Source organism: Podarcis gaigeae (genome assembly GCF_964106915.1).
Source record: "Podarcis gaigeae genome assembly, chromosome: 18".
Lineage (NCBI taxonomy): Eukaryota > Metazoa > Chordata > Lepidosauria > Squamata > Lacertidae > Podarcis > Podarcis gaigeae.
This window is the reverse complement of record NC_139696.1, coordinates 2,376,230-2,388,995: the sequence shown is the minus strand read 5'-3', so window position 1 is coordinate 2,388,995 and position 12,766 is coordinate 2,376,230. Positions and strand designations below refer to the sequence as shown.

At 46.6% G+C, this 12,766-nt stretch overlaps 1 protein-coding gene across 3 annotated transcripts; it reads right to left on the bottom strand.

The window, feature by feature from the left end:
* Positions 1 to 1,168: 1,168 nt before the first annotated feature.
* On the bottom strand, positions 1,169 to 10,072 carry DOHH (deoxyhypusine hydroxylase). 3 transcript variants are annotated; one of them, XM_083720703.1, is made up of 5 exons: positions 9,769 to 10,072; positions 6,463 to 6,769; positions 3,999 to 4,075; positions 2,845 to 3,082; positions 1,169 to 1,713 (listed from the first exon to the last, which is right to left on the bottom strand). In XM_083720703.1, the coding sequence occupies exons 2-5, from the start codon at positions 6,734 to 6,736 to the stop codon at positions 1,397 to 1,399; spliced, it is 906 nt and encodes a 301-aa protein (XP_083576829.1). In that variant the 5' UTR covers positions 6,737 to 6,769; positions 9,769 to 10,072; the 3' UTR covers positions 1,169 to 1,396. The 3 variants fall into 3 exon arrangements, with proteins under 3 accessions (XP_083576829.1, XP_083576831.1, XP_083576830.1); XM_083720705.1 differs by lacking the exon at positions 9,769 to 10,072 and adding an exon at positions 9,744 to 9,764; XM_083720704.1 differs by lacking the exon at positions 9,769 to 10,072 and adding an exon at positions 8,530 to 8,630.
* Positions 10,073 to 12,766: the final 2,694 nt, after the last annotated feature.

Below are 12,766 nucleotides of genomic sequence, written 5' to 3'. Positions count from 1 at the left end.
GGGTGGCACTGTGGGTTAAACCACAGAGCCTAGGACTTGCCAATCAGAAGGTCGGCGGTTCAAATCCCTGTGGCGGGGTGAGCTCCTGTTGCTCAGTCCCTGCTCCTGCCAACCTAGCAGTTCGAAAGCACGTCAAAGTGCAAGTAGATAAATAGGTACCGCTCCGGCGGGAAGGTAAACGGCATTTCCGTGCGCTGCTCTGGTTCGCCAGAAGCGGCTCAGTCCTGCTGGCCACATGACCCAGAAGCTGTATGCCGGCTCCCTCAGCCAATAAAGCGAGATGAGCGCCGCAACCCCAGAGTCGGCCGCGACTGGACCTAATGGTCAAGGGTCCTTTTACGTTTAACTAAATGATATCGAGCGTCAGAACAACTTGGCCACAATAAGGAAATTTTGCCCATGGCGTGGCTATTTTCCACCTTCCCCTTTCGACTCTCTGGCACCCTATCTGCATAACTCAGCAATTGTAAAATAAGCGCGTTTTTACTCTCGCAAGATTGAATGTCTTGCCCTCGGCTGGACTTGAGGGACGATTCCAACAGATCCCACCTGGAAAACGTCCCTGTGGAGATGGCAGTCCCGAATCGGTGGTGCACGCCCTTCTGGCTTGCCCTCTTGATAAAGACTTGAAGAATGAGATTATCACCCCTCCTATATTGTCCATTCCGGGTCGCCCAGCCACTGCCCCAGTGTCCTCTCTCCGGGCAGGTCAAGATGAGCAGGTGACAGCAAAGGTGGCAAGGTTTTTCGTTGGGGCAATCGGAATAAAGTCCACTACCTGATCATTGATTCAAAACCCTAAAACGTATTTTATATAATTGACTTTTTATTTCTATTCTTTGTATATCGTAGTGTTGTTTTACAGTGGTACCTTGGGTTAAGAACTTAATTTGTTCTGGAGGTCCATTCTTAACCTGAAACTGTTCTTAACCTGAAGCACCATTTTAGCTAATGGGGCCTCCTGCTGCTGCCGTGCCGCCAGAGCACAATTTCTGTTCTCATCCTGAAGCAAAGTTCTTAACCTGAACCACTATTTCTGGGTTAGCAGAGTCTGTAACCTGAAGCTTATGTAACCCGAGGTACCACTGTATTGCTACGGCCGATGGCTGACGCAAATAAAGATTCATTCGTTCATTTGACGCTACCACAAGGAAGACTCAGCAGTCAGTTTTCAAAGCGATATAAATAAGCGTGAACATATATTTGCAAATATGAGAGAGGGGAAACAGAAACGTCACCAGATCCGGAACAGAACCCGCTATTGTGCTGTAGATACCCGTCTCCCCACCAACCACCGAGCAGAGAAACAGGCCGCAAATTAGAAACGGAGGTGAGAAGTCTCCAAACCGGGATGAAATTGCGGCGGCTGAGACGTGGAAGGCTCCCTGCGCCCTTTTCAGTCCAATTTCTTCAGCTTGCTCAGTCCATCGGGGTACTGGAAATCGCCGCCGTTCTCGTAGTCGTAGATGTCCAGCGCCACTTCACAGCTCTCCCGCACAACCCTCTCCTTGTCCTGGGCGTGGGCTTGCAAGGCGGAGAGGCAGGAGGCCCTGGCGATGGAGCCCAGGGCCTCGGCGCATTCGTGGCGCACCATGGGGCTCTCGGTGCCATCCTCCAGCGAGGCCGTCAGCTGCGGGACGCTCGCCTCGTGTTGCATCTGTCCGAGGACGTAGGCGACCTCGTGGCGGAAGAGGGCGCTGCCGCAGCGGAGGCCTTGAGGGTGGAAGGGAGAGGAGAATCGCAGTTCATGAAAGGGGCTTGAGGACTGGCACCTCGCGTTATCTTTAAGAGCCAGAGCTTGTAGTGTTCCCAATAATAATAATAATTTATTATTTCTACCCCGCCCATCTGGCTGAGTTTCCCCAGCCACTCTGGGCGGCTTCCAATCAAGTGTTAAAAACAATACAGCACTAAATAGTAAAAACTTCCCTAAACAGGGCTGCCTTCAGATGTCTTTTAAAGAGAAGATAGCTGCTTATTTCCTTCACATCTGAAGGGAGGGTGTTCCACAAGGCGGGGGCCACTACAGAGAAGGCCCTCTGTCTGGTTCCCTGTAACCTCACTTTTCGCAATGAGGGAACCAGCAGAAGGCCCTCGGCGCTGGACCTCAGTGTCCGAGCAAAAGGATGAGGGTGGAGATACTGGGCCGAGGCCGTTTAGGGCTTTCAAGGTCAGCATCAACACTTTGAATTGTGCTTGGAAATGTACTGGGAGCCAATGCAGATCTCTCAGGACTGGTGTTATGTGGTCCCAGCGGCCACTCCCAGTCCCCAGTCTGGCTGCCGCATTCTGGATTAATTGCAGTTTCCGGGTCTCCTTCAAAGGTAGCCCCACGTAGAGTGCGTTGCAGTAGTCCAAGTGGGAGATAACCAGAGCATGCACCACTCTGGCCAGACAGTCTGTGGGCAGGGAGGGTCTCATCCTGCATACCAGATGGAGCTGGTAGACAGCTGCCCTGGACACAGAATTAACCTACGCCTCCATGGACAGCTGTGAGTCCAAAATGACCCAAGCTAAAGGCCAGGCGGAACAACTCTGTCTTACAGGCCCTGCGGAAAGAAATTAGATCCTGCAGGGCCCTGGTCTCATGAGGCAGAGCGTTCCACCAGGCCGGGGCCAGTGTTGAAAAGGCCCTGCCTCTGGTTGAGGCTAATCTGACTTCCTTAGGACCCGGGACCACTAGGGTGTTGCTGTTTATGGACCTTGAGGCTCTCCGTGGGGCATACGGGAGGGGTGGTCCCGTAGGTACGAGGGTCCTAGGCAAGAAGCCGAGTGGGTCCAAATTCCGGCCAGAGCCGCTTGACCAGGCGGAATCTCTGGCCAAAGAGAAGCGAGGAGACTCACCGTCTGCCAAGGCCAGGACGGCCGCTTCCCCGCCGACGTTGCGCAGGGCAAACATGGCCCGGTATCGCTCGAACAGCAGTCGCGAGTCGTCCAGCAAAGCCTGCCGCAATCTTTCCACGTCCGCCTCCTCGGATGGAGGCGCTGGGTCTACGGAGGAGTAGGGGCCGGAGGACGCTTCTGCCGGGTGTTCCTGAAGCCATTCCAGTCTCTTCACGGCCAGCTGACATGTCTCTGCCACCTGAATAGGACAGAGGGGTGTTTTTCAAGAACGTATATTTCGTGAAAAAACATTAAATACATTCTTAAAAAAAACCAGAAGCATTTTTACTTGGTCTTATAGGCCAGGATATTAATAGGCAAGATGTTAAACTGTTTTTATACGCAACAGCAGCGGCAAGAGTATTGTTAGCCCAGAAATGGAAGAAATTCTGACGAAAGAAGAATGGCAGACGAAATTAATGGACTACGCAGAATTGGACAAAATGACAGGAAGGAGTTGAAACCTGCGGGGCCAGAGATTTACAGAAGATTGGAAGAAGTATATGAGTTATTTGAAGAGCAACTGTAATCAAAAAATTACGCTAGTTTTGTAAGGAGAAATATACAAAGTGTTTACAAAGTAGATAATGATAGAGATATTGGTTATGAGTTTTAAATGTAATAGGGAAGGCAAGACATGCATACTAGGAGATTAGATTGGAAAATTTTCAGACAGGATTGATGGAAGTCAAAAATATTGAATAAGGTGTAAAAGTATGTTTAATTACTGTTGAAAATGGTATGTTAAAAAAACTAATAAAAATAATATACCGTATTTTTTGCTCTATAAGACGCACCAAACCAAAAGACGCAGCTAGTTTTTGGAGGAGGAAAACAAGAAAAAATATATCCTTAATCTCAGAAGCCAGAACAGCAAGAGGGATCGCTGCGCAGCGAAAGCAGCAATCCCTCTTGCTGTTCTGGCTTCTGGGATAGCTGCGCAAGCCTGCATTCGCTCCATAAGACGCACACACATTTCCCCATACTTTTTAGGAGGGGAAAAGTGAGTCCTATAGCACAAAAAATACGGTACATAAAAAAACGGATGGAGGGGGGTTTACTTTTTGGATCGGGTCAGGTTCGGGGAAGAATTGCAAAGGAGCCCTTGGATTTACCTCGATGACAGGGTCTTCGGAGTATTTTTTCAGGACGTCTAGAACTTTGGGGTTCCCAATGGCACCGAGGGCCTCGCCTGTCGAAAGCAGGGAGAGAATGAGATATGAAGGTGGAAGCAGGGTGTTTGGGTGTTATTAATTTTATTTGTTTATATCTCTCTCTCTGTTGACCCCATGGAGACACACAGCATAATAATAATAATAAAAAGGTAAAGGTAAAGGGACCCCTGACCATTAGGTCCAGTCGTGGCCGACTCTGGGGTTACGGCGCTCGTCTCGCTTTACTGGCCGAGGGAGCCGGCGTACAGATTCCGGGTCATGTGGCCAGCAGGACTAAGCCGCTTCTGGCGAACCAGAGCAGCGCACGGAAATGCCGTTTACCTTCCCGCCGGAGTGGTACTTATTTATCTACTCGCACTTTGACGTGCTTTCGAACAGCTAGGTTGGCAGGAGCAGGGACCGAGCAACGGGAGCTCACCCCGTCATTGCGGGGATTCGAACCGCCGACCTTCTGATCTGCAAGCCCTAGGCTCTGTGGTTTAACCCACAGCACCACCCGCGTCCCTTAATAAAAAGGTGTAAGAGCCTAAATTTGCTGAAGGGGGCAGAACTCATGCAGAAGGTCCCAGATTCAAACTGTGGAGAGCGGCTTTTGTGCAGACAGTATTGAGGTTGATGGATCGATGGCTTTATTCAGTTTAGGCAGCTCCCTAATAAACCAACCGCAAGGATTAGAATCCTTTTATGGATTGATTGGCTTAATTTGCATGTTGCCCCACACCCACGGGACTCAGGGCGGTCCACAGTATTAAATCACCATATAAAAAACCAAAATGCATAGTCAAAATAACCCGATACCCACACCCCAAACACATTTTAAAAGGGAATCGGATGTCAATCAGCCCAAGTACTGGTTGAAGAGGAACATTTCTGCCTGGCGCCTAAAGGTGTATAACGAAGGCTTCAGGATAAGTTCCCTGGGCAGAGCATCTCACAAATGGGGAGCCAACTCCATCTGTTACGCAGGATGAGACCCTCCCTGCCCGCAGACTGTCTGGCCAGAGTGGTGCATGCTCTGGTTGTTTCCCGCTTGGACTACTGCCATGCGCTCTATGTGGGGCTGCCTTTGAAGGTGAATGCGGCAGCCAGACTGGGGACTGGGAGCGGCCGCCGAGACCACATAACACCCAGGACGTTTCCGAGCACAATTCACAATGTTGGTGCTGACCTTGAAAGCCCTAAACGGCCTTAAAGGCCCAGTAGACCTGAAGGAGCGTCTCCACCCCCATCGTTCAGCCCAGACACTGAGGTCCAGCTCCAAGGGCCTTCTGGCAATTCCCTCCCTGCGAGAAGTGAGGTTGCAGGGAAGCAAGCAGAGGGCCTTCTTGGTGGTAGTGCCCACCCTGTGGAATGCCCTCCCACCAGATGTCAAGGACCTCGGGAGGTGTCTGGGGTGGAGACGCTCCTTCAGGTCTACTGAGCCGTTTAGGGCTTTCAAGGTCAGCACCAACCCTTTGAATTGTGCTCGGAAACGTCCTGGGAGCCAATGAAGGAAATAAACAATTACCTGACTTTTAGAAGACGTCTGAAGGCAGCCCTGTTTAGGGAAGCTTTGGATGTTTAACAGACCACTGCATTTTAATATTTTGTTGGAAGCCGGGCAGAGTTCATTTTCACAGTTATGGTCCATGATATCAAAAGCCGCTGAGAGATCCAGCAGAACTAGGAAACAGCTCTTGCCTTTGTCCCTAGCCCACCGGAGATCATCAACCAGTGTGACCAAGTCCCATGATGAGGCCTGAATCCCAACTGGAAGGGATCCAAATGGTCCGCTTCTTCCAGGTTTTATTTTACTTGTTTTTTTATCTTATATTTTGGAAATGTACATGCAGTTGTTTTTTCCCTTTCAATTTTTTTGGGGCCCCCCCCAAGAGAGTGGGGCCCTGAGCTACAGCATGTTTAGCTTATACGTCAATCTGAATCCCAGAATGTCCTGCTTTCCTTTAGGACGTCCCTATTTTCATGGGAGAAACGTTGGAGGGGATGGAATAAAGGTAAGGTAAAGGGACTCTTGACCGTTAGGTCCAGTCATGTCCGACTCTGGGGTTGCGGCGCTCATCTTGCTTTACTGGCCAAGGGAGCCGGCGTACAGCTTCTGGGTCATGTAGCCAGCAGGACTGAGCCGCTTCTGGCAAACCAGAGCAGTGCACGGAAACGCCGTTTACCTTCCCGCTGGAGTAGGGTTTGACCTGCTTTCGAACTGCTAGGTTGGCAGGAGCAGGGACCGAGCAACGGGAGCTCACCCCGTCATTGCGGGGATTCAAACCACCGACCTTCCGATCGGCAAGCCCTAGGCTCTGTGGTTTAACCCACAGTGCCACCCGCGTCCCATAATAATTCACCAAACGTTAAAAGCGTTCCCCAAACCAGCCCCCTTGCAATCTGTCAACACAGCCTGTCTTACCAGCTTCGTGACGGACCATGGGTTCCTGGCTAGCGTCTCGGAGAACCTCAATGAGGACCGGAATCGCTCTCTCATCCTGCATCTGCCCTAAGCAGTAAGCCAGTTCGTGTTTGAGGAGCGTAGAGTCGTCCCCAAAACCTCGGCTGATCCACTCAATGGCTGCAGCCCCCCCTAGGTTTCGGAGGGTGAATAGCGCCCGGAAACGGGCTTTTAGGGGCTGGCCGGCATCCACCAGCGTCCGGCCAATCTGTTCGATTTCCTTCTCCGTCACCATGGTTACCTAGGCAGGAGCTACTTCAAAAAATACCTAAAGGAAGAGAAAAGGGGGGGGGGGGTTGGTGAAAGTCCGCATTTTGGAGAAGCCCAAACTCCCCCCCTTTTAAAAATACTTCATTGCGTTTTAAAATTTACATGGCAAGAAAATAAATTGATCGTTGCATTCACATAAACAGAAAATAAAGCGATACATGAACGAAATGTGAAAAAAGTAAAAATTAAACAACATAAAGCTTTGGGGAGGGAAACAAAAATTTATCATCAAAAACACAGAATTATTTAAGGATTACAAACCATCATTTGAATGTTTTATACCCGAAATTCCTAGAACGACATTACCTTCATAGTCACTTTTCTTTTTCGTCACATTCTGATTATTCTCCTAAACTGGTTTGAATCCCTTCTATATTATTTGACTTCCGTCTATCTCTTTGCGGTTTGCAAATTTCTTTTACATTCAATTTATATGTATTCCATAACTGAAAAACATTCCCCAATATATGTGAAGTTAGTCTAGGGCACAGCCAAATGTTGTTGGAACCGTATTTTATTAGATAGTTACTAAAGCAATCCCATTCTTTTTTCAACCTTGTCACCTGAGTGGTTTCTTATTAATTCCGTCGTTATAGCGAGTTCAAACATTTTAACGAAGTCCAAACTTTGCAAAGCTTTGGAAAGATGGGTTGGGGAAAACAGGAACCAAGCAATGTCTACTCAGAAGTAAATTGCAATCAGGGTAGATTTGATTTAAATCAAATCGATATTAAATCACAATTTAAATCACTAGTCAGTAAGACTTTAAATCTTCTTTTTTTTTACAGAAAGACTCATTCTTGCTGGTATCATCTTAATATTTACAAACCAGATGAAGGTTTCATTTTTGGATTGATAAATTTTCAGAGTAGTTTTTACAATTATATCAAAAATTACCGATTTGGTTCTACTATTAGAAATACATAAGACAGGAAATTATGAACCTATTGTGAGGTTTAATAAGTTAACTGTTTATATCTGGACAACTTTTCTGCTGTACTTTATTGGAAGGAGAAAACTAATCATTTCCTTAGTAACAATTTAAACAATTTATTTAACTAAAACAATAACATTATAGCATATGTATCCATGTTTGTTAACTGATGTGGCTAAACAATTTTTTAAAAAAACCACAACTTAGACTGAGTTTAAGTACACAGAAAAACTTAAAACAAATCCTTATTTCCTGATGAATAACCTTCGGACTATAATGTAACTTAAATAGAAAATCTTTAGAAAGATTTTTCCTCCAGAAGGATTTTATTTTAAAAATCAAATTTAAATTTTAAAATCTGATTATTATTTTTTAAACCATTGATTTTTATCCACCCTGAATTTGCACTGAATTCAAGCAAACGTCCAACTCCTTTGGGCCACATATTTTTGGAAGGTGCCAAATTAACATGAATTGCAGTTGGTTTAATTTTTGCTTGTTTGGCTTCTGTGGGGTAAACAAAACGATTGGATCTCTCCCATTGCAGAGGGGAAAAAAGTTCCAGATCCAAAATTTTCTGGGGAAGCCAAGCCGAGTCGCTGGTAAAATTCCATTTCACGGTCACCTGCCGGCAACTCTGAATATGATACACACATAATTGTTGACTCAGGAGATGGTTTGGCTTTTAACTCTTGGAAGACGCCCATAAATGGGAAATTTTTGGTGTTATTGCTCAAGCACGCAAATCGACACCTGGCCAAAGCATTTTGGCAAAAACACTTCCAGGTATATACTGATGCAAAAAAATAAATAAATTACTGTACTGGTAAGGTGCAGCACAGTCCAACTCATCCAAAATCTGTTGTGATTCGGACATTTTGTGGGTCAGAGGTCTGGGTTAATCCTTTAAAGGCCAAAGAAGTGGGGAGCAAAATGTAATTCGCCTTCAAACAAGCAGCTTTTTGCTCTTGCCCAGTGAGAAATAGAAAATAGAATATAGAAAATGCATGCTCAGAACCACTCTCTGTGCCAGAAATAAACTGTATATTATGCTATTACTGTAGCATCAAGCAGTAACGGGGGGGAAACTGGGACACAAATAGTTGGAAAAAACATTTTTTTAAAAAAACAACCTGTGAAATTTGATGTAATTTGGCCTCGATTCGTTAAAAGTTTGGGAAGCTTAATAAACAGGTGCAAATCAGAAGCGGCAAAGGCTGTTAACGAGCAAACCTATGCAAATCAATGCCAGAGAATGCACAAATCTATGCAAATCATTGGCGGGCAACTTCACTGTATGCTTTTCAGCACCTGCTTAATTAATAATAATTTTATATATATATATACCCCACCCTCCCCAGCCAAGGCCGGGCTCAGGGCGGCTAACAAGCAACAATAAAAATAAGTTGAATGAATACAACTTAAAAACAAAATTAAAATACAACATTAAAATATTAAAAGCATTCTTCTTTCAACAAGCTTCCAGGGATGTTTAAAAAGTCAATGGCAAGTTTTCATGGGATCTTAGCCAATAGCTGTTTTAACTTTTTGAAAGTTTTAAATTATTGCCGTTGGTTTTCCTTACGGATAATTTTATCGCTTTATCTGTCTTTTTTGGTAAACCCTTTGGTAAAGTGGTTATTTTTTGCAATCGAGTGATGTAGAAGTTTCATGAAGCCAACAAATAAACGGTATTATTATTATTATTATTTAAAAATCATTAGCAGGCACCATAATAAATTATATGCAAATAGGCAGCGCCCCTGTAAACCTATGCAAATTAGCAAACGCATGTAAATCTATGCAAATCAGCAAGGGGTGTGTGCAAATAACACGTCAGCTCAAACAGAATATGCAAATGTATGCAAATATATGCAAATCAGCAGCACCCAAAATAAAATGATCAGCTCTGGCCCAACCCACCAAGCCCAAATCCACTCCAAAATTACCCCCCTTTGTCCCCCCCCCCATCCCTGGGTAGCTCCCCTGCCCCTCCCATCCCGTCTCCATGGCAACAGGGATGCAGGCGGCTGCCCACCCGCTTTGATGTCTATCCCACTCACCTAAGTCGCACGCGTTCCAAGGCAGCCTTCTGCGCCTGCGCGGTAACCTGGGAAGGAACGCCCGCTCGGCAATGAGGCGGCGGGCGAAACCAAGTACCGCGAGTATGTGGCGGGGGGGGAGAATGGTGGAAGCGGCCCTTTTTCCTCCGTATTTCTCTTCTTCTTCTTCTTCTTCTTCTTCAATTCAGAATGGCGAAGCGACAAAGTTTTTTCAGTATAGGCTGCCTCAAATGGTACTTTTTCCCTTTTTCTTCCCCCCCTTTCTCCGCTTCAAATGGGCGAGTCCGGACGGGCGAAAGCCGCGAGAGGAAATGGCGGCCTCGGGCGCATGCGCGTTGGTAGGGAGACGCCGGCGTTGCTCCGCCTTCATTCCGTAAGGCTGGGCGTGGCGATAGACATATGGCGATAGACTCACGTGCAGCTCTGAGTTTCCGGGTTCAGTTTGGAACATTGCATCATTCGCTGTTGCAATTGTGGATTTTGAAAGTTCTCTCTCTCTCTCTGCTTGCTTGCTTCTTTAATTTATTATGCCTCTCCATATTTGCACATTATATGAATTTTGGGGTGGTCTTCAGCTACAAGGGAGGCAATTTAAAAGGCCTATATAAGGGCTTTTGCACCATTGTTCTGTTTCCTCCCACCCTGCGTGGGGTGAGCAGGGACCCTGTTGCAACAGTTTAATAAAAATCAGGCTAATAATAATAATAATAATAATAATAATAATAATTTATTACTTATACCCCGCCCACCTGGCTGGGTTTCCCCAGCCACTCTGGGCGGCTTCCAACAAAACACTAAAATACAATAACCTGTTAAACGCTTCCCTAAACAGGGCTGCCTTCAGATGTCTTCTAAAAGTAGTTATTTTTCTCTTTGACATCTGGTGGGAGGGTGTTCCACAGGGCAGGCGCCACCACTGAGAAGGCCCTCTGCCTGGTTCCCTGTAACATCGCTTCTTGCAGGGAGGGAACCGCCAGAAGGCTCTCGGAGGTGGACTTCAGTGTCTGGGCAGAACGATGGAGGTGGAGACGCTCCTTCATGTATACGGGACCGAGACCATTTAGGGCTTTCAAGGTCAGCACCAACACTTTGGAAAACCACCGTCACCTTTCCGCTGGGAAGCGCTGAGCAAAGGCGAGTCCCCAGGCAACGCAGCCGATTTGATGGGCACAAGGCATGCAAGCTCCACCCCCCAGTCGTTCTAGACTCCTTATTGGGTGAGAACACAGTTGGAGCCTCCCTCCTCCCTGGCCAGCTGGGAGGGAGGGAGAGGAGCTGCTTCCTTTGAAATTTAAGGGACATCATTTAAGGGACATTTAAGGGACATCCATCAATAAGGGACAGCAGCAGGACGTGGCGCTGGAATAAGGGACTGTTCCTTCAAATAAGGGACACTTGACAGCTATGGAAGAGGCGGACACGACTAAACAACTAAACAACAACAATATCTATATATACACACACACCAAATGTCTATATAAGAGCTTGCACACCATTGTTTGGATTTCCTCCCTCCTGCGTGGGGTGAGCGGGGGACCCTGTTGCAACAGTTCAATAAAGATCAGGCTTACTAGCCGCTTTGCTTCTCAATATTCTCTGCTTGGCCTCTGTTATTTTCTCTTACTGATAGAGAACCTACTTATCTATACAGGCTCTTGGGTACCCCATAAGGAAAAAGGAGCATTTTTTCCTTATAACACTTTGATTCTATGATATTGGCTGTTTTGTTCTCCAGGGCATGTGACCTGGGACTCGGGGAAACTAAAGTATTAACCACCACCAAAGAACAGCCAGACTGCCCAGGTAATGCAATCAGTGACCATTATCAGGTATCCTGGCAGACAGGATTTCTGCTGTAGACCGCCTCCTTCTGTGATGTATGTATGATGTTTTTTGGGGTGGTCTTGGACTACATTGTTCTGGGTTCGTTCCTCCTCCCTCCTGCGTGGGGTGAACTGTTGCAACAGTTTAATAAAGATCAGGCTTACTAGCTGCTTTGCTTCTCAATATTCTCTGGTTGGCCTCTGTTATTTTCTCCTACCAATAGGGAACCTACGTAAGGACTCTATAGGGGCTCTTGGGTACCCCATAAGGGAAAGAGCAGTTTTTTCATCTTCTTACAACACCCACAACTTGAGCTGCTTTGGAAAGAAAAATCACACTTGCTAGGCAGTCCTCGGACGCAGAGAGGACAGGTTAGAAACACAAGCAGGAAAAGAGGCGTTCGTTTTTCTTTTCTTTTTAATGTCAGTTAATAAAATATTTGTATACAGCCCCAAAAGTTCAAAATAGTGCAAAACATCTCACTATCATGCATCGTTGGTTTTGTTTTTTTCGTTTTAACTCAATCCACTTCAGGTAAGTAGGAACAGAACAGATAATGACATATTTCAAGACATGTGCATGTGGTCCACAACAGGATAATTATTAACTCGATTCCGAGCATCCGGGATTGGCATTTATTTATTTCCCTCTATTTTCCCCGTCCTTTTTTAAAATTATTGTTTGTTTAGTTTCAAGTAGATGCCGGACAGAAATTATCGAGAAGGGAATCGGTTCGGTTCGGAGAGGGGGACAGGTTGGGGGGAAAGAAACACGGATGAGGTCCGTGGGGAGGAATCCGTAATCTAAACCGCTTAGATGTCCCCGTTGATGTCTTCCTAAATTACTATTTTTTAAAAAGTTCGGCGGAATGCACACCTGCGCAGGTATACGACTTGGGGTGTTTTGTGTGTGTGTAAACATTCAACTCAAATTCCGACACTTTGGTCCCGGGCAAATTGGTACGGAAAGGGTATCTTCAGAAAAGAGGGGAAGGTGGCTGGAATGAAACCGCTTTGCGATGATGTTCTCTCCTAAAGGGTCCTGGGGGAGAAGGAGAGGGTCTTGGAGGTGGCAGGCCCAAGACATTTTGCCTCCTGCAGCGGGGGCGGGGGGGCGGGGGGGGACAAAGGACAAGACGACACCCGTTTCCCGCCCCCCAACTCTGGACCGGAAG

Coding starts and splice junctions, on each gene's coding strand:
- DOHH (XM_083720703.1), bottom strand. CDS start 6,736: ATGGTGACGGAGAAGGAAATCGAACAGATTGGCCGGACGCTGGTGGAT. Junction 4,076..6,462: donor CATGGTCCGTCACGAAGCTG/GTAAGACAGGCT, acceptor TGCTTTCGACAG/GCGAGGCCCTCGGTGCCATT. Junction 3,083..3,998: donor CCGAAGACCCTGTCATCGAG/GTAAATCCAAGG, acceptor TGTCCTATTCAG/GTGGCAGAGACATGTCAGCT.